Source organism: Solanum pennellii, chromosome 11 (assembly GCF_001406875.1).
Source record: "Solanum pennellii chromosome 11, SPENNV200".
NCBI lineage: Eukaryota > Viridiplantae > Streptophyta > Magnoliopsida > Solanales > Solanaceae > Solanum > Solanum pennellii.
Window position 1 is genome coordinate 4,874,815 of NC_028647.1, and position 20,637 is coordinate 4,895,451.

The following is a 20,637-nucleotide window of genomic DNA, read 5'->3' on the forward strand; positions in this document are numbered from 1 at the left end:
ACTTATAACTCCGATAATTCTTAATTGTTCAGATTTTTCAAAAATGTGGTCAACTGGTCATGTCTGTCTCGGATTTTCAAAAACAGTATATTTTTAGAGATTGTGACAATACTTTTAGAGAGTTCGAGCAATATAGTTGATAATAGAAAGTTCTTAACTAGTACAAGAACCTTCCTAGGATTTTCTCAATTGGGAGTTTTTGTTGTACTAGGAGTTTCTAGTTATTTGCATAAGTTGCATAGCAACAACAACGACGTATTTTGAAGATTCATCATAAAATTTTCTAGTTTACGTTATTTGTTAACCTACCACAATCCTTATGCTTTATTCAGGTGTGAGACCGATCATGTGAGCATGCTCATACAGGCGGAGTACAACATGTAATATATACTCACAAGTTGTAACGCATGTATTTTACACACAAATGTAACACCGCGCATAAATAGAGCTTAGTGTTAGGCCTCAAACTTCACAAGGCAGGACCTTATACACTTTGGTCTTCAATTATAACATTGAAGTCTCAATCCATAACTCAATGTTGTATGTGCTCTGAGGCTAACTTCATATGAATAAGCACATAGTTGAAAGTAACTTGAACTTGTCTAGACATCAACACACACAGAGTTATAGTTGTCGATACTTAAAAAAGTTATACAGTAATAGAAGGAGAAAATACGAAGTATGATAACCGTTACAAGTCATAACTAATACATTCAAATTGTAAAACAATCCTGTAATGTTCAAATCACACTGGTCTGAACTATGTTGTCCAGACTCTCCAAAAATGTTGCAGCACCAGTATCGGATTCGACAAGCACCAGACAACATGTTTTGAAGAGTCCGAGCAACATAGGGCCTAAGCAGGCAGGCATTGTGCATAGTATCCACACATAGTAGAATATATTTCACTGTACAAATAGAAACAAGAAAGCTAAATGATGTTTGGCTATTTGCTGTCAAATATCTCAAAGCCTCAGAGTGAGATCTGGTGCAATTGGTTCATCTTTTTCGACGTATGGAGTCAATGTCACATTTGAACATCCATCAAGTGAAAAATTAGTATGAGAGGTACCAGGGTTCGTCACTTGACGAAAACTGCCAGGCCATAGTACTAATTGATCATCATTTTCCATGTACAAAGGTGGACTCTGGCGATTACCATACTCAAACCTTGCACTCGTTTTAAAATCGAGTGGCCTAATTGCTGGTGCAGACATCTGGTGTAATGAAGCATGAGCTTTGATCCCTAAAGACCTTATTGTAGATCCATGTAAAGGTAAAGACGCCAAGTTAGCGTACCTTTCAGAGAAAACGCCCATTCTCATAGCACGTTTAGCTAGCGTTCGTTCTCTTTTATGTGCATTCTGATGTCCACCAAGTGCCTGTGAACTATAGAACTTCCTCTGGCAGAAGTTACAACTAAAAACTCGTTGAAACCCCGGTCCTGATACCGATGTTTGTGTAGTTGCAAGTTCATTGCTGCTTTCACTTGTGCTAGATACTGAAAAACCGCCTAACGAATCCTGGCTAAGAGACAAGTCAAGTGACACATGTTCTGAACTTAACTGTGTGAAATCTATAACTCTGTTCTTGGAAGGGTCCGTGAACGTCTCACCCACACATATGTTAGACGCGACTTGGCTAGTAATATCGGAGTCATCTTCAAACAAGGCCTCAACTTCAAGATTGAATCTTGGTGTTTGCATCTTTGTTTAAATATTTAACAACTTATTAACACTATGTAGTGATCAATTGAATCAAATTAGTAACATTGTCCTGCATATAACAACAAAAAGGTTTTTTTTTAGTAAACATATACTCTTATGTAAACAACATGCTGATGAAACAAATTCAAGAATCAAGTTTCGAGTACAGTTTGAACCTCGCGAATTCTATAATTTTTTAGTTCATTATCAACAACGGATTGGTTCAGGGTAGGCCACCTACGTAGCACCCCTCGTGGTGTGGCCTTTCCCTGAATCCTGCATAAACACGAGATGCTTCATGCATCGGGAAGCCCTTCTTTCATCAATATATACAAATATAATTCTGTTTCATGTACATTTAGAACTAAATCTCACACTATCAAAGGGAAACCACACTAACAACACCATAAATTAGGTAATATAGTCATCGAGAGTCGGAGATCAGAGGCGGAGCTAGAAGTTCAGCTAGAGAGGTCGGACCGAACAAAGTAGTTTTAGACCAAACTCCAAATTATGTATTCGTATCAAGAAATATACTGAATATGTACAAAAATTAAATTCAGAACTCGATAACAAACACATAATGTCACTATCCTAGAATTTTGAACCCATAACGTTAAAATCATGGCTCCACCTCGTCTAGTTGTGATAATATTTAACAAATAACTTAGTAAGTAAGCTGACTCAATATGAGTCATTAATTCTACACATCAACAACTACTAATATATCTAAATTCCAAGTCCAGTTATATGAATCATCACTATTCACGTCGCTCTACTAAAAACACTTGTCTTTATCCAATATGACTTGTTATAAATAAATTCAAGAAAATTAACAAAACTATAATAAGTTGATTAAGCAAAATTAACAACAAAGCACTCTTGTTAATATTAGATCTTTATTCCACAAAGACTAACATCCACGAAGATATGTATTAAACTGTATATTGCTCAGACTCTTCAAAAATATCGACAGATGTATGTTAAATACTCCAAAATATTGTATATTCTTGAAAGATCCGACAAAGGTACAACAACATTTTTGGAATGTTCAAGCAACATAGTCTATAATTTAAAAAAAGCAAACATATTTTATTCTTCTAGATTTTCATCTACAAGAAAATTGCAAATAGTTTGATGATTTTTTTTTATGAACTTAATCAACCTACAAACAAGAGGAAACCATTTAATTTCAAGATATCAAACAAAAGATTAATGAAAAAGACATAAGGTGATTAACACAAAGCAATAATATATTGAAATCTAAGCTGCAAAAACACCTATGTTGCTCAGACTCTTTAAAATTGTTGTTGCACCCGTGTCAGATCTTTCAAAAATGCACTACGAAGAATCTAACACGTATCCATCAGGCGTTTTTGAAAAAAACAAACAACATAGACAAAAACTATGACAAACAACACAAGAAATTAATCAAACTAACCAGCTTCTTCTTGTTGTTGACTTGTTGTAAGACAAAATATGGTGATGTTTAATTTCTAATGGGACATTTCAAAGTATACATGAAAAAAAGGAACTTTGAGGAATTGAAGAGTGGAGTTGTAGGTATCATTTTTTTTAATGTTTAAAATAATTTAAATTATGGGAAAGCCAAAGGCAATGGTGGGACATTAGAGAGTCAGAGAAAAAGATGGTTATAGTGGATGTTAGAGTTTAATAAATAATAATATTAAAAAAAAAGTACACAACATGCATTTGGTTATAGTATATGAAACATGCATGACATTACTCTAATTGTATGTTTGTTAACATTTTTTTTTATATGTTTCAAGAAACGATTTACGTTAATATATACTGGCAATATAAAAAAAATATTGTGTTTTTTATTATTAATTCCACTTTTTAGGTATTTTAGTCGTACATGGTTATAGGGCAGAACGAAAAAGAATTTAAAAATGTGCAGATAGATCCTTAAAACACGATAAAGTTAAGTTTTCGAATATGTCTCAACCAACACATGCAAAAGACTATCACATACAAGAAGATTCCGGTGAAGAATATAAGCAAAGCTAAAGCTCGGATATTGATATGACCGATCACATAGGTGAAGCTTTTTGGAGTGTATCAATCTTTCGTATCCCCTTATTTGTTTGATAATTTTATCTGACTCAACCTGATCGGCTAGTATAAAAAAAATTTACATTATCTACAAATACAAATGTGGGAATTATTCTATGTTTGAATTAAGCAAAACAACATATGAGAGTTATTATGGTACAAGTCATTTCATAGTCATTTTATGTTGTTAGTCCCACAAAAGATTCTCAATCTGTCAAAAAAAGAAAATATGTCTTCCACTTTTCTCTTTCAATCTATGCCCACTTTTAAATGTTTCACAAAAAAAAAAAAGATGTAATTAACTATATATAAGGTTACTAGTCTTCATCATGTCCCCTATGTCTCTAATTACCATAACATACATATAGTATATATAATTTCATTCATTCACTAATTTAACATATTATAACAGATAATAAGAGAATCGTATGAAATAAAATTGATTATAAAAAAAAAAAGGAATATCATATAAAAGGGACTAGCAAAAGTATACTACTAACTACTAAGCATCGAGTATTGAAAAAAAAATTTAAGCATAAGAACATTTTTTATAATAAAAAGTTATTTGCTGGATAATTGTTTAGAATGAATTGTGAGTATGAAGATTAAACAATTGTAATCACAAATGAAACGTATTTTGTGTATCTATTAATTCTTCTACTCTAAGTTATTCGTCTTGAACGGAAAATTGAACTTACATAACTTGTCGAATGATGAATAATATTAAACTTTTTTATATTAGTATTTAATTTTTAAAAAATCAAACATCATTTCAAATCGATCTTGAGCAAAATATATATTCGTCCAAATTAAATCATCAATCTCCGTGATTTAATGTTCCCAAGAACATTTTTTTTAATATTTAACCTATTCTGAAACCCCAAATCCTAGGTTAATTTTTAAAATTAAAAATTCTAAATTAATGTGAAATTTTTTATTTATTTATTTATTTGTCCCCCAAGTCCATCACAAGACTTACACGTGACACCCTAACACCCAACACTACTAATTAACAGATTAAACACAAGAGTTTAAGCCATAATCCCAAAAATTACCGACATCTTCACGTTGCCCCGCCGCTTAGCACGCGGCTCGATGTAGTCGAATAGAAAAATATCTTGTTGAGCTTGCTTTTCATGAGATATTAAATAAACGAATAATAAAGAAAATAAAAAAATATATATTAAAATTAAAAGCTAAAAAATTTAAGATTTATTAATTTTTGTGCTCACTCATTTGTTGCCCGCCACCTAGGAAAGCACATCCACTAAACTTAATTAGTGTATTTTCTTTATTCTTTTAATTTTTAAATAGATGGTACTAATCCAAAACTTATAATACTAAGTTAATTACAGGTTTTGCTTTAATTTGATGAAGATAAGTTATTGTAAGACAAAGCTAATTAATTTATTTGATTAAAATAGTAATTAGGTATACATTCTTCCACTAAGTTTTGGTAGTGCTTGCTTTTTGTATACTCACATGCTTTGCTTTTATTATCGTACTTTATTTAGGTTAATGAACTCTAAACATATATATGAACCACCAAATATTGCGATAAAGTTATAAGTATTTTTTCTTTAATTATAAGTCTCGTATTTGAGTTATGAAAATGAAATCGCATGTGATAAAAGAGCAATTTACCTCTAAAATAAGATTAGTCTGAACTTAAATTTAAATTAATGAGATTTCAAAATGAATATTATCTGACACTAAATAAAAAAAATAAAAAACTCGTAAACGAATGATATGTTTTAAAAATAAAATAAATTAACTAGGGACTAATCTTTGGCAAGTGTTTTTATAATTATTCTCAATTGATATTTCGTATTTATAAACAATCTAATAAAATTTGATTAAGGGCCCGTTTGGATGGGCTTAATAAAAGCAGCTTTAAAAAAGTACTTTTGAAAGTGCTGAAATTTATTTTTAAAATAAGCAGTTATTCGTTTGGATAAAAGTGTTGAAATTGCTATGCCGAACGTGAAAAGGGAAAAATGGAAGAAAGAGATGTTAGGGTTATGTGGGTAATTTGGAGATTGTATAAAAATATTAAGGGCAAAAAGATAAAAATATGGTCAACTTAAAACAGCTTAAGCTAAAAAAAAAGCACCCCTACCCCAGCTTTTAACTTTTGGTTTAAAATAAGTTTTTTTTAACTTAAAATAAGTTATTTTGAGTATTGCAAAACAGCTAAATAAGTCAAAAACCAACTTTTAAGTCAGTTTGACCAGCTTTTAAGCTGAACAAACAGGCTCTAAATTTAGGTTTATGTGGCAAAATATAATATTTGGGGTCAAAACTAGTAAGTATATATACTCCAGAAGAACAACTTGATGGATCCCTAAAAGATGTGTTGAAAAATATGTGTTAATTTTTTATTCATTTGTTTTTTTGAGTTTGTCAACTATTAATGAGGTCAAAAATATATATTTTAATTATTTAAAAACTAAATATGCTTAGTCAAATACAATGATCAAAATTATAATTTATGATAATTAACAGACAACATATATATTATTAATCTTGATCTTGTTTTGCTTTTTTGGCATAGTGTCCAATACGAAGATATTAGAGTTTCAATAAATTTAAAACCTCTAATTATTTTTCCTGATCTATAATAAAATAGCACCAATACATGTTTAAAAAGTTACTATGTATAACCCTCAACAATTATTTTAGTTGTAACTCTTGATTATTCTTTATTTTTTTGGTTTGTAAAAAAATATTATTAGTAATGAACTATTAAAGAAATATATGTGTGACTCTAACAAATTCACAAATTTGTCAAGAACATTTTTAGTATAATAATGATTTGTATGTTGGTGAAGGGATAGATTTAATTTAAAGAATATATAGTCTAAAAAATCCTAATTTTATTGATCTAAGAAAGAAAAATATTAATTATATTGAAATAAAACAGGGTCAAAAAATTCTTGGTGAACTCCTGAATGGCCTTACTTGACATGAATCTAAATTAGCCAATTTTCAATTGATATCACACGCCGAGTAACAAACTAAGAAAAAATACCATGGATCAAATATAGAAATTTAATCATGTCATATAATTAAACTTCAATGTTATAAGAATAAAATTTTAATCATTTTTCTTAAATACCACAAGTCAATGGATATGATCCAATAAGAAAATACTTATGCTAATTAAATGATGAATTAAGGGAAAACATGTTTAATTAACTATAATTTAGTGATACCAGTATCCATTTATATGCTAATTATTAATTATGAAACAATGATACTCTTAAAATGTTGAATATTTATTAAACGGTGAATCAAAATTATCTAATGAAAAAAGTAGAGATATATTAAATAGAAGACTAAAAACAGATCTCAATATTTTGACCCAAAAAAAATAGAAAAACCATTTACCAAATGTGGAAAAAATAAATAAATAACTGTCCACAAACTATCAAATATTTAGTACCAAAATATAATCTTCTTTAATATTCATTCACCATTTTCTTTTATAAATTTAACTTTGAAAGTTTTGTTTTGACGAAATTCAGACAAAATTTTTTTATACAATTCAGTTCTGGACGATAAACTAATTTGATAATTTAGATATTATTGTCCGTGAAATGGATTTGTTTTTTTATCCAACAAAAGGAAGTTCATTTGCAATTGAAGTTGGTTATTTTGACACTATTTTAGAGGTAAAAGAGAAGATACAAAAATATCAAGGTATTCCTATACCAAAACAAACCCTAATCTTCAAAGGTAACATTTTAGCCGATGATCTAAATGTTCATTATTCTGATATTCTTGATCGATCTCACATTCAACTCGTCACAGATTTTGAACGGAATAAGAATGTAGTGATTAAGTCGGAACGTCCAAAAATCAAACTCCTTCTCAAAATGCCAACGTTGACCAAATTAGCTATCATGTTAAAGGTGGATGTTGCGGTTAGCCTTCGAAGGGTAAAAGAGAGAATCCACGAAATGAAAGGCATACCAATGAGTAAACTAATATTGTGTGTGAATGGAGTCGAATTGATGGATCATTACCGCCTTCAAGATTATGAATTTTCAGATAATTCAGAAATTGATGTTAGTATCAGGTCTGGCACCATTGCATCCCCTCCGGCAACAACAACTTCTTCAGAATCGTCCGTAAATAACTAAAAACGGACCAAAAAATTAATAATTACTCCGTGATTTTGTCTAAATATACTATATAGTACTAAGATCTTTAAGGGTAATATCATTGGTGGAGATTAGTTTTTTTATGTTTTATTTAATCATGTGTTTGCAATATATTATCTTGAATATTGTTATGAGCAATTTACTATATTTTACATATATATAAAAGTTTGAATAGTTTTTAGGGAAAATTGTATATAATAGCAAACTAATAACCTAAAATAAATGGAATAGCTAGGGTTTGATTTAATTGTGCTCCATAGCAAACGTTAGCTAAAATTTGCCAGCGTCTCTCTCCCAAAAATCTCGCTCGCCACTCTCCATTCTCGCTCGCCTCTCTCAATTTATACACAGAAGTGTATAATTCTATTTTTATTTTGTATAAAGCGAGAGAAAATTGTATATACAAATGCAAAAATATATATCTTCGTGTTATACACTTAATTATACAATTTACAAACATTTTACTTCAAATATTGCAGAGAAAAAGGCCAACGAATTATACAATTGCGAATTATATAATTGCAGTGAAATACAATTTTCTCTAACTTTATATAACAGAAGTGTATATATTGTGTTTCTGTTTTTGTATAAAGCGAGAGAAAAACATATATCTTCTTGCTATACACTTATAATTATGCAATATACATACATTTTAATTCGATTCAACTGTATGCAAAGCAAATTTTATAAAAATATTGCAGCGAAATAGGCAGCGAATTATACAATTGTGCATTATACAATTGCAGTGAAATAGGATAGCGAATTATACAGTTGCAGCGAATTATACAATTTAGGCCAGCGAATTATACAATTGTATATATATAGCGAATTATACAGTTTTATGTTTGCTATGGAGCGCAATTATGCAAACTTTGCTATAGCATGCAAATATGAATTTTTTGTTTGCTATATGTGAAAGTTGCCCTAGTTTTTATTCAAAGATCCAAAATATTTATTGTTAAAATTATAATTAGAGACTTTCTTTCTTTCATTCTTTTTTGGGAAAAATACTTAATCAAGTAAACTTATACTATTTAATTACTCATCATAATTATAATTTGCTATAATTATCATTCGCGACTAACATTATACATTAATTACGAGGGCTGACTTCAAGTTTGTATAATTAGTCACGTTTGTATATGTATAAATCACTTCAATATACAAATACATATATATAATATACAATTATCTAACCGATGTACATATACAATTCAGCTCTCTCCCACTCTCTGACCCCTCTCGCTTGCCTCTCTCCTCCCTCTCCCAATCTCGCTTGCCATATTTACAAATGCATATGCATAATAGACAATTATATACATATACAATTCAACTCTCTCCCTCTCTCGCTTGCCTCTCTCCTCCCTCTCCCAGTCTCGCTCACCTTTCTCCTCTCTCTCCCAGTCTCGTTCACCTCTCTCCTCCTTCTCCCAATCTCGCTTGTCATATATACAAATATATATGTATAATATACACAATTCACCTTTCTCTCACTCTTTCCCTCTCTCTCGCCTCTCTTCGAGTCTCGCTCGCCTCTCTTCTCCATATAACATGTAGCTACGAATCGTAATTATCAAACTATAGCTATGGAGAGTAATTAGGCTAGTTTTAAGTAACTATATGTGAAAGTTCCCTTCTTCTTTTTTAAAGATCTTTTACTTTTTCATTTTTTTTCCTATAAACTTAAACATTATTTATGTGAAAATAAATTCATAATTTATCTTGATTAAGTGAAAAGTTAAGGTAACAACGTGTCTCTCTTTGTCCCAATTTATGTATCGTAATTTGAACATTTGAGGGTCGAATGTTATATTGTGGCCGTGAATTTGAAACAAGATCATTAATTTTTGAAATAAAATTTATATATCTAAATACCACATAAAAAAAATTATAAGATGCAACAGTTCACAATTTAGAGTATTCAACAGGCATACGGAAAAAATCACGATTAAAAATCTCATTTTTTTTCGAAATCCAAACAAAACCACATAATTTGGATGTAGAAGAGTATCTATCTAAAGAGAATAGGAGATGCTAAATAATTTGTAATGATAAAAACTTCAAGTCTGAAAATTATTTTGAAATAGAAATTTTAAAATTAAATATTTTTTTTATTTTTTTTATGTCAACAACATGAATTCAAATTCAAATTAAAGTGTCCTATTTCCATTCGATTATTTCAATTAAAATTTAAATAGGGATATGAATTTTGAATTACTATTTTTGGTATGATAGCAAAGTATAGGAAAATATGTTGTATATTCATTAGATTGATATAAATATCGAGTACACCTAAATTTTTATCCATGTGATATATATTAAGGGAAAATTGTATATAATAGCAAACTAATAACTTAAAATAAATAGAGTAGCTAGGGTTTAATTTAATTGTGCTCCATAGCAAACATTTGCAAAAAATTGTCAGGCGCCTCTCTCCCAAATATCTCGCTCGCCACTCTCCTCCAATCTCTTGCTCGCTTCCTCACCTTTTATACAAACACAAGTGTATAAAAATTGTTTCTAATTGTATAAAACAGAGAAAATTGTATAAATACATATATTTTTGTTCCCCTCTCTCCCCTCTTCCAGATCTCGCTCGCCACTCTTCCAAATCTCGCTCGCCACCCTCGCCTTTCTCACTTATACAAACAGAAGCGAAATGTATAAATTGTGTTTCTGTTTGTATAAAGCGTGAGAAAATTGTATATACACATGCAAGTACATATATTTTCATCATATATACTTATAATTATACAATAAAAATACTCCCCTGCCCAGTTTCTTTTGCCTTTCTCTCTTTCTCGTTTTATACAATTTTCAAATTGTATATAATTTCTCTCTTTCTCGTTTTATATAATTTGATTCAATTGTATATTCTTTGTCAAGTCTCTTTTGTCTTTCACTCTTGCTCATTTTATACAAATTCAAATTATATATAATCGTTCTATACACTTATAATAATATAATTCGTTTTATACATTTCGTTTTTATACAGTTTTCTGCCCAAGTGTCTTTCTCTTTCTTGTTTTATACACTTCATTTTATACAATTTGCTTCAACTGTATATGTATAGCGAATTATACAGTTTCTATGTTTGCTGTGGAGCGCAATTATGCAAACTTTGCTATAGCATACAAATATGAATTTTTTATTTGCTATATGTAAAAGTTGCCCTATGTATTAATAGCATTTAGCAACTTGTACATTTAAATCATAATTATGTTATCGAAAAAAGTAATTAAATAGAATTTTGACAAAAACAAAAAAAAAAGTGGAAAAAAGAAAAGCAAACAAATGACTCTCATGCATTATCGGATATTGTTGTAACTATCCATATATTTAGTAGCAAAATGAAATTTGTTGAATCTTCTTTCACCTATATTTATGGTACCCTATTATTTATTAATTTAAATTACGCAATCGTTTAGTTTTTTTGACTAAATTAATAGTGAAGATTTGGCAGCATAGCAATAATATATTCAGTATATTTTCACAGCGCAAAATATAATTTGTGTAAATGGATGTATTCATTCAACCAACAAAAGGAAGGTCATTTGCAATCGAAGTTGGATATTTTGACACTATTTTAGAGATCAAAGATAAGATCCAAAGACATCAAGGTATTCCTATACCAAAACAAACTCTTATCTTCAAAGGTAACGTGTTAGACGATCATCTAAACGTTCATTATTCTGATATCCTCGATCGTTCTCACATTCAACTCGTTGTTGAATCCGAACCGGACAAGAATAACGCGGTCAAGACAGAACAACCATCTCCGTCATCACTAACGAGAAAAATCCAACTCCTCTTCAAAATGCCAATATCCAAACTCGGAGTCGTGTTAGAGGTGGACGTTACGGATAGGGTTAGGAGGGTAAAAGAGAGAATTCACGATATGGAAGGTGTACATGTGAGTAAATTAGTCATGCATGCAAATGGAATCGAAATGATGGATCATCAGACTCTTCAAGAATATGGACTTATAAATAATTCTGAAATCAATGTTAGTATCAAACCTAGTACGATCATGGTGTCCACACCACCACCACCACCAACAACAACAACAAAAACTACTACTTCTTCGGGATCGCCCATGAATAATAACGGAAATGGACTGAAGAAATTAAGAATTATGGTTTTATCGAAATGTGGCACTAATAAAATTCCGATCGAAGTTAATCCATCAGACAACGTGGGACATTTAAAGAAAGAGTTGCAAAAATTGGAATTAGAGCTTCCACAAGAAGGGTATTTTTTTATTTATAAACAAAATGTTATGGATGATGATCGTTCATTTAGATGGCATCATGTATGTCAAGGTGACACTATTGAAATCTTTAATGGTAGTGTCACTGGTGGAGTTTGATTTTATTTATTTTTGTTGTTGTATTTTCTCTATTGGTTCAAAGTTTAATAAAAGTATATAATAAAAAAAAAAGTAGAATAAAACTATTTATACTAAGAAACTCGTATACATATATATAATATATTGATGGTGGAAACAAAATTCTCAAAAATATTGTGGAGAGTTTAGTGAAAGTAATCTTTGCGTATATTCTATCTTTTTCTGACCTCTCCCGCAAAATTGAGACGTGTTAGTCATAGTCTAGAGGAAACTTGTACATTTTATCAAATATATATTTATTCGTAATGCAGAATAACGATCTCTTTAGTGATAGTGTTGTATGAACAAAGCAAACTATTATTTCTTGAGAAAATCATAGAATAGTTTGTCTATAAGTTTGTAAAAAGATCAAACATTTTAATCTTTAATCAAATATTTAATAATTTATGTTTGTTAGATTTAACAGAAGATCATAAATTGTTTGTGTTTCTGCTTTCATTTAGTCAAAGGTTTATCAGAAACAAAACATCATTTCCAAAGGTCTTTCGAGAACAACCTCTTACCCTCTCCAAACTTCACATGTTTAGGTAAATCGTTCGTAGTTTCTGCTATTTTTGATTTATTTGCGCGATAAGATGATGGTGTATATAACTTGCATTCTAATAACAAACGGTTTGAAGCGTCGAAAACTAGGTTACTGTAACAAGTATGAATAACACGACAAACTGGAACATAAACAGCTTAGGATGCAATTAACAGAACCATATTCTATATATTAAGAAGGTTAAAACTAGGAAAATTAAGCTGAAGCTAAAAACTAATTATAGACTCTTTGTAAGTTTGTTCTAAACACAATAAAAAGAGCACTGATTTGAACTTCTTCTGTCAAACATATTTTCTTCTGCTTTGTTGCTCCACACAAATTCTAAATGGATCTAACATGTGTTGCACTGCACTACTCCAAGCACGTTGACGATTTTTACACCAAAAACACAAGCCCCTGTTGCATTCTTCCATGAACATCGCGTGTAGTTTAGACAGATGAAAACTTGATGTATTCTACAGTCTACGAGTTATGTTGCTCAGATCCTCCAATAAATGCGTTATTTTTTGGTTTTGGAGGATCCCGGTAGGGGTCTGTTGACATCTTTGGAGGATCTGAGTAACATAGGTGTGTAGATGTGTTGGGATAAAAAAAGTTGAAAGTAAAACGAGAAGCTTACCGGTTGAACCAGGCTAATGTGGAATTCTGCATCTTACTCGCACTTGATTGAACGGTATATGTGGCGGACGAAAAACAAAGCAGCTCGGAAACCAACAGTTCCAAGCATGAGAAAGAAGGCATAGCAAATACAAGCCATGTAACCAAAGAAGAATGAGGTTTGCATGAAACCCGACATGTCTGATCGGGCATAATAGTAATACAGGCAGTAGCCATAGATGAACAAGCCGGTTGATCCACCACAAACGAATGACCTAGAAGATCAACATATGTTAGAGACTCGACAACACTAACAAATACTTGGCATGATAGTGCAGCATTTACTAGTCACATATTAACATGCAATACACAAGGAACATTCGGAGTTCTATGTACGATTGCCTGGGAAAGTATAATCCTTTGATGCATTCACCAAAAGTACACAGTGTCTAGAACTCATTTCATTTTTTTGCATCCTTAGACTGTTTGAAAAGAATTGGATCAATTAAGTACTATTAACTTACCTCCACCACCATTCATGGTCTTCCGCAGCAAGTTGGAAGTATGTCAAAGCCACCGTAATAAATGCAGTGACAATGATCAGAATGATGAAAACTATGAATAAGATACTGTAAATCGTGTAAATCCTATGACCCCACACGCTGGCAAATATGTAGTAGAGTTCAATGTAGATAGCACTGAAAGGCAAGAACCCAGCCATTGCCATCTGAGGAAGAGCACCGCGGTACCATGGTAATTGTGGTATCTCTCTCGGATACTTCGTTGTTCGAGTTGGAGCTTGAAATTCTGCCTTGCTATTCTTTCCTGCAATTCCTCCCAAGACAAGCAATGGTGATGTCACAAGGGCCCATATGAGGAAAATGACCACGATGGTACCAAAAGGAAGTGCTGCAGTGGCATGATAACCAATTGCAACAGAATTAAGGAAGCAGAAAGTTAGAAGCAGCGGCCCACAGAACAGACCTCCTGTCAACAACAAGTTCCTTACCTGTAAAAAAAATTGAATTTATCAAGTACACATTTTCCTCTTTCTACCGGAAACTAAGCAAAGAATCTCAAGTAATTATAAACGCGAAAGATACACCCACAGCCCACTACATTAATTGTTGGGAACAACTGAATTCGGTTTCAATGATCATAAGTTGCAAGGCAAAAGATGGGAAAAGAGAGAGGGAAAATTCATGCAATCTTAGAAAAGAGCATAATAAAATCAGAAGCAAAATTCCATAGAGGTGATACCAACCAATTGGAATTAACGGCCATGTGTGTACACTTAAATTAAGAGTGCTTTTAAATAACATTTTTTTTACAGATTTGTACGTCGGTGTAAATGTGAATAACCTCTATTTAGTAACATAATTTGTCTTAAAGACAAGTTTCTGTAATGGGATGAAACAGGTCCGGATGAAGCGTAAAGGACAATGAAAATTTATATAACTGACCCTTCATAAGTTTGGATTAAGGCGCAGCAATTGATGTTGCAAGGGAAGGCCAAAGATGATGCTAATTGAAGGAAGAGAAGCTCCTCATTTACAATACAAAAGTCTATCTTATGCTCTCAAAACTTACATAATTCTATTGTGGTTTGGTAACTGCCTTGAGTCATAATTCCACTACATTTCTACTAAATTTTAAATTCGAACAAAATCATACTTAACACCTCCGCCACCCCCCAAACAAATTTTATCTTTATCCATCTTTCTCAATTTCTTCCATCTCTCTTATTTCCAACTCCTCCTCAAAATCTCTTGCTCACTCAGCAGTAAACCCCTCTTTCTGTTTTTCCTCTTTACTCCTTTATTCAAGTCTTTACCTTCTTTTCTTCCCCTGTCCGACCCTCCAGTCAAGACACATCTTCTCCACCTTCCATAATCCACCTAAAAAGTAAAATTCTTGTACTCTTTCATCCAACAGAACCAAATAAAAGTTTTTTTTTGCCGTACGGCTAAAAAGATTGTTGTTATAGAGGCAAAAGAATTAGTTAAGCTGTTGTGGGATGCATTGTCCAAGATCTCCTATGTCCGAAGGATCTCTTGGAAATAGAGTCCACCATTTCCCCTCCCATGAAACAAGACTTGTACCGCAGAATACGCTCTGGTAAACTAAATTCACGGAGGAAGTTTACACTTTACTATTAAAAATCCTATCATGACTGGTCCATGTCAAAACTAGGAGACCTCTACTAACTAGAATAAAAAGATGAAAATAAGGACTCTGAGTAAACAAAATAAGAGATGCACTTGCAGGAAAGCAACTTTACAACCACCAAAATAATTCTCTCCGTACTTTCTTACCCAATTTTTCCCTTCAAGTTGACAATAGAATGATGCTGCAGTATAGCCTGCAATTCCTGATGTAAGAGCATAAATAACCACCAAAGCTGTGAAAAGAGCTCCTCGGTTGTAGGGGTAAAACACACCAACAAGCGCAAGTATAAATATGAAAATTGCCCTGGGAAAAAGAGGCGGCAAGAATTAACATTTGTCAAAGAAACTTATCAAGAACTGAATGGACTATGCAAATCTAGAACTAAATAAACCAATGTTATAGGCATGCATACTCACAGGGTAAACAACTGTGTGCCAGAACCCAGGGCTGCTGCAAAAAGTGACTTCTGCTTCGGGTACCTAAACACATCACCATGAATGTACTTCCACCCAGTTTCTTCTTGGTCATCAGCTGCTTCCTCATCATGGGCATATCTTTAACCAAAGCAGTAAATGTCATAGGATAAGTACAAGCTCCTTAATTAATAAGTATGTTACGCAACAAAGTTTTTGTTACATACTTGACAAAGTCATTTTTAAGGACGCGCATCAGAATAGTAGCAAGGAAACCAGTTAAGAGCAGAACTGTGACACAAGAATTAATGATAGAGAACCAGTGGATCTCCAAATGATGTGGTAAAGCTGAAGTCTGCGAGTACTTTTCCATCCTTTTCTCAAAAGGGATTTCTGTTTCCTTCCATTTTACAGAGTACATGAAGTCTACATCAATTTCCTTATCTTCAGTTATGTCCACTAGCGCATTGGGGTCAGTTCGTGCATTGACTTCAATCACACGGTCTTTGTTGTGATGGATGTCAAAATGAAGATGTTTAAATAGGTAATATTTGTACTCACTGGGGTCAGCTTTCCCCTCCTTATCTACCTTACCAATGAAACCCCAAATAGGAAGGTCATCATAGAACATCTGGAAGTAGTAGTCCTTGGCAACAGCATCACGGAATCTTGCAACTTCTTCCTTTGACAATGTCTTCTTGCAAACTACCTCGGTTTCTCGATCATTTGTGAAGTCAAGTTTGTATGGAGCAGTGACTAAACGATCTCCATTCAACACCTCACCAAGAGCTTCAGTTTTATCTTTTACATGACCTAAAGCAAGAGCATGAATAGATACATATTCCAATGGTTGTTAAAATGTCGTCAACAATAAAAGCTAAAAAGGGCCAAAGATATTAGAGCAAGAGAGGGCAGAGAAATGAACCTGACCTGGAGAACAAAAAGGAAGATCAAAGTAGCGATATGTTTCACTGCAATTGACGGTAAAAACGTGAGATCTAAGTGGAGAACAGTAAATGTAGCATGTGCTAGAGAAGTACAATCAGATATATTGTCTGTTTTTGATAAGTAGAAGTAACAATCAGAGTTATTCAAGAGTTTAAACTGATTCACCGAAGTTGTTTCAGTTTATATACTGCACTTAAGGAGTCAATTTTCACTAACTCAATGCTTTGCACTCCTCAGAGCAAGTGTGAGAAACAGCTAAAGACACACTCCAGGGGAAGATGCATCAATTGCTGTTTAATTGATGTAAGCAAGAAATCATTTCAGCAGCAATTTGCGAACAAAGATGCAGACAACTCTCTAGGGTAAAAATCAAAGAAAAGTCACTAAACGACCATTCCAGGAAACTGGTGAAACTGTTACAAAGAGCAAAAGAGATTCAACGAACTAGGGTTGGTGAAGGAAGTGTGTGAACAAAAACATCCAAAAAAGGCACTCAGCACATGCTGAATGTTTTTGCCTCCATATCTAGAGACTCAGAGTGATAAGTATAGTTCCTGCTCCTGTGCAAGTGACCGCTGAGATAAGTATCATCCACGGGGCAAGTGAAAATTTTCTAGCATAGCTACTACGTAGTTCTGCTATTCTTTGTTAAAGGAATAAGGACACACCATATATCCACATTGTACATGCTTTAGACACAATACAATATATTGAATTATCAAAAGATAGATTGTGTGAGCATGGACACACACACAAAAGTTGAAGAGACTCTTTGTGAGTATAAGTATGTGCATTTTAGAACTTTTCTTGCAAACAAGTGTGAAGAAATTTATGGGTACTCCATACTACCATGCTCATGAATAATCAAGTACCAAAATTCAGAACAAAATTTGAATCTTTCAATATCTAAAGCAAAGTGATTAATGCTGTCTGCAAAGCTCTCGGGTTAAGGAAAATGGATGAAAATACTCCGGTTTTCATGATTATATCTCAGTAGCTACCTTTCACCGATTTCCTGAACAGAAGACTAAGTGGTGGTTTAGACTAGCTCTTGGAAGATAGGTCTGGCTTTCTCACTCTTATGAAGCTTCTTTTCCTTGTTCTACAATTATTTGTCATTATAAAAACACCTATAACTTCGGTCAATCACATACAGAATATATCCTTAAAAATGCTAATGATATCTAATGTGCCAAGACACAAACTTAGAAAACATAAGAGCGGAAACAAGATAAAAGAAGTAGAAAAAGTCTTTTTCAAAAAACTACTGCATGCACACCACAAAAGTCTTCCCATATCCAAACATCAAAAGCATAAAAGACAAGCCCCTTGTCCCATTCTCTTTTAATAGTGCTCTTACAAAATGGACTACATTAGATTTGATCTAGCATGTAGAAGAACCAAGACGTTGGACAATGTCTTTCTCCTTAATTGTAGATATACAGATATACTCTCAGATGAAAAGATTCACAATACTCAATTACCAAGTAGACTCATCAACATATATTGGAAGTTACTGTTTATCCAGCAAATCTCACATAAGTTTCCCCGAGAATCCATTCCAAATCTATTTTTTCAGAAATTCAGCACGTCAAAATGTAAAAAATAATCTCCCAATTCTCAGAAGATGACCAGCAAATAAAAATTGAAACAGATCAACATTACACCCAAAATTCGGCAAGTTTTCATCAAGTTTTCCCATTTTCAAATCCGGCACAGCCCAAAAAAAATCTTGATTTTTGCTCAAACATTGAACACAGACAACATGCAAGCTACAATCAAGGAGCTCACGATTCTCAGAAACAAAGGTGACCCAACTAATATACATCGAGATAACTCAACACTACAGCCAAACTTCAGCAAATTCTCAACAAGATTTACCCTTTCCATCCAGCACCACCCAAAACAAAATATTGACTTTTTCCCAGATATTCAACACATATAATATGTAAACTACATCCAAAACAAGCTCACAATTATCAGAAATAAAGGTGACCAACTAATATACATCAAGCAAAATCCAATACACCCGAAATTCAGCAAATACCAACTACATTCCCCTTTTCATTCCAACATTATCCAAAACAAAATCTCGTTTTCTTACCCAGATGTGCAACACGTACAAAATGTAAACTGCAAACATAGCAAGCTCGCAATTCTCAGAAACAAAGGTGACACACTATTATACATTGAGCAAACTCAGCAATACACCCAAAAATCAAAATTCAGCAAAATCCCAACAAGATTCCCCCTTTATTCCAACACTACCCCAAAACAAACCTCATTTTTTACCCAGATACTCAACACGTCCAAAATGTAAACTACATCCAAATAAAGCTCACAATCTCAGAAACAAAGGTGACCCACTAATATAGACTGAGCAAGCTCAGTAATACATCCAAATTCGGCAAATCCCAGCAACATTTCCCCCAAAACGAAATCTTGAGTTTTCCCCAAATATCAAAAGGCCTGCAAAATGTAAACTACATCCAAAAAAAGCTCACACCCACTAATACATATTGATCAAACTCAGCAATACACCCAAAAGTCAGCAAATCCAGTAAAATTTCCCCCAATAACAATCATCCCAATACTACACAAAACAAAATCTTGATTTCAACCCAGATATCAAAAACATACCAAAATCCAAAAAAAACTCATAAAAATGCAATCTTTAACGAGAAAAATGAAAAGGGACAAAAGGGTTACCTCGGATTATGAAAAGGACCAACTTTATTTGCATACAAAGGGACTTCTTCTCCAGATTTATACTTATGATCTGATGAATCCGATCTCACTTTCATAGCCCCAAAGAACAAAAGCACCAATACGACAGCGTAATTCCCACACACCATTCTACTCTTCCTCACCATTTTTTTCTTTACTCGCATACAGAAGAAGAAAACAAAAATACCAAAGATTGTTTCTTCCTTTGAAACTCTCTTTTTAGGTAACAGTGGAATTTTCCTTTGTTGTGTGTAGAAGAGAAAGAGGGGGAAGTGGTGAATACGCGCTACTATAGCGAGTTTGTAACAAACGTAATGGTGACCTATCAAGGAATGACATGTGGATAATGACGTGTCACTCTCTTTCTTTTTGTTTTTTTGTTTTAACTTTTCTTTCCATTTGACAAGAACGCGTTACCAAAGCTTTAAGGTAAGTTCTAAATACTAACGTTTAGACAAATATTATTATGTCGAACATAGTGTAACACTCGGAAGATAAGGATGTTCAATTGAATGTGTAGATAAACTAAGAATGATATCATTAATAACGAAGATACATGATCAAGATACTTCCGAGAACATACAGAGAAGAGGTATGTCAATGCATAATCAGTAATTAAAGAGGCGTGACGAGTTGAATGTAACATAACTTGTGATCAGAGGTTGAAGTATCTGGGGTGGTGCGTGATTAGATAAGACATGATATAACTTTAGCTTATGCAAAAGGCTTGATTCTGGATAGGAAAATTGAAAGGCTGAGAGGATTAAGGTAAAAGTTTAGTAAATAACCGAATGTTATCGCACTTTGTGAGAGTTATTTAGTAGTCACGTTATCTATAAATTTTTCATTTGTATTATAATCTATTGTTTTATTTGGTTATTAT

The 20,637-nt window shown here is 32.6% G+C and overlaps 4 protein-coding genes across 5 annotated transcripts; 2 read left to right on the forward strand and 2 right to left on the reverse strand.

Moving 5' to 3' along the window:
- Positions 1-603: 603 nt before the first annotated feature.
- On the reverse strand, positions 604-3,387 carry LOC107003528 (zinc finger protein 4-like). Its single transcript, XM_015201867.2, has 2 exons — positions 3,148-3,387; positions 604-1,776 (listed from the first exon to the last, which is right to left on the reverse strand). Exon 2 carries the CDS (start codon positions 1,704-1,706, stop codon positions 966-968), a length of 741 nt encoding a protein of 246 aa, XP_015057353.1. The 5' UTR covers positions 1,707-1,776; positions 3,148-3,387; the 3' UTR covers positions 604-965.
- Positions 3,388-7,381: 3,994 nt separating this feature from the next.
- On the forward strand, positions 7,382-7,927 carry LOC114074902 (ubiquitin-like protein-NEDD8-like protein RUB3). Its single transcript, XM_027913054.1, has one exon. The coding sequence runs from the start codon at positions 7,382-7,384 to the stop codon at positions 7,925-7,927; it is 546 nt and encodes a 181-aa protein (XP_027768855.1).
- Positions 7,928-11,465: 3,538 nt separating this feature from the next.
- Positions 11,466-12,317, forward strand: LOC107003586 (ubiquitin domain-containing protein 7SL RNA1-like). Its single transcript, XM_015201916.1, has one exon. The coding sequence runs from the start codon at positions 11,466-11,468 to the stop codon at positions 12,315-12,317; it is 852 nt and encodes a 283-aa protein (XP_015057402.1).
- Positions 12,318-12,990: 673 nt separating this feature from the next.
- On the reverse strand, positions 12,991-20,020 carry LOC107004418 (transmembrane 9 superfamily member 3-like). 2 transcript variants are annotated; one of them, XM_015202618.2, is made up of 8 exons: positions 19,737-20,020; positions 17,010-17,050; positions 16,307-16,892; positions 16,083-16,220; positions 15,813-15,969; positions 14,022-14,506; positions 13,520-13,772; positions 12,991-13,296 (listed from the first exon to the last, which is right to left on the reverse strand). In XM_015202618.2, exons 1-7 carry the CDS (start codon positions 19,916-19,918, stop codon positions 13,553-13,555), a joined length of 1,809 nt encoding a protein of 602 aa, XP_015058104.1. In that variant the 5' UTR covers positions 19,919-20,020; the 3' UTR covers positions 12,991-13,296; positions 13,520-13,552. The 2 variants fall into 2 exon arrangements, with proteins under 2 accessions (XP_015058104.1, XP_015058105.1); XM_015202619.2 differs by having other exon boundaries at positions 12,991-13,306.
- Between the last annotated feature and the right edge of the window lie 617 nt (positions 20,021-20,637).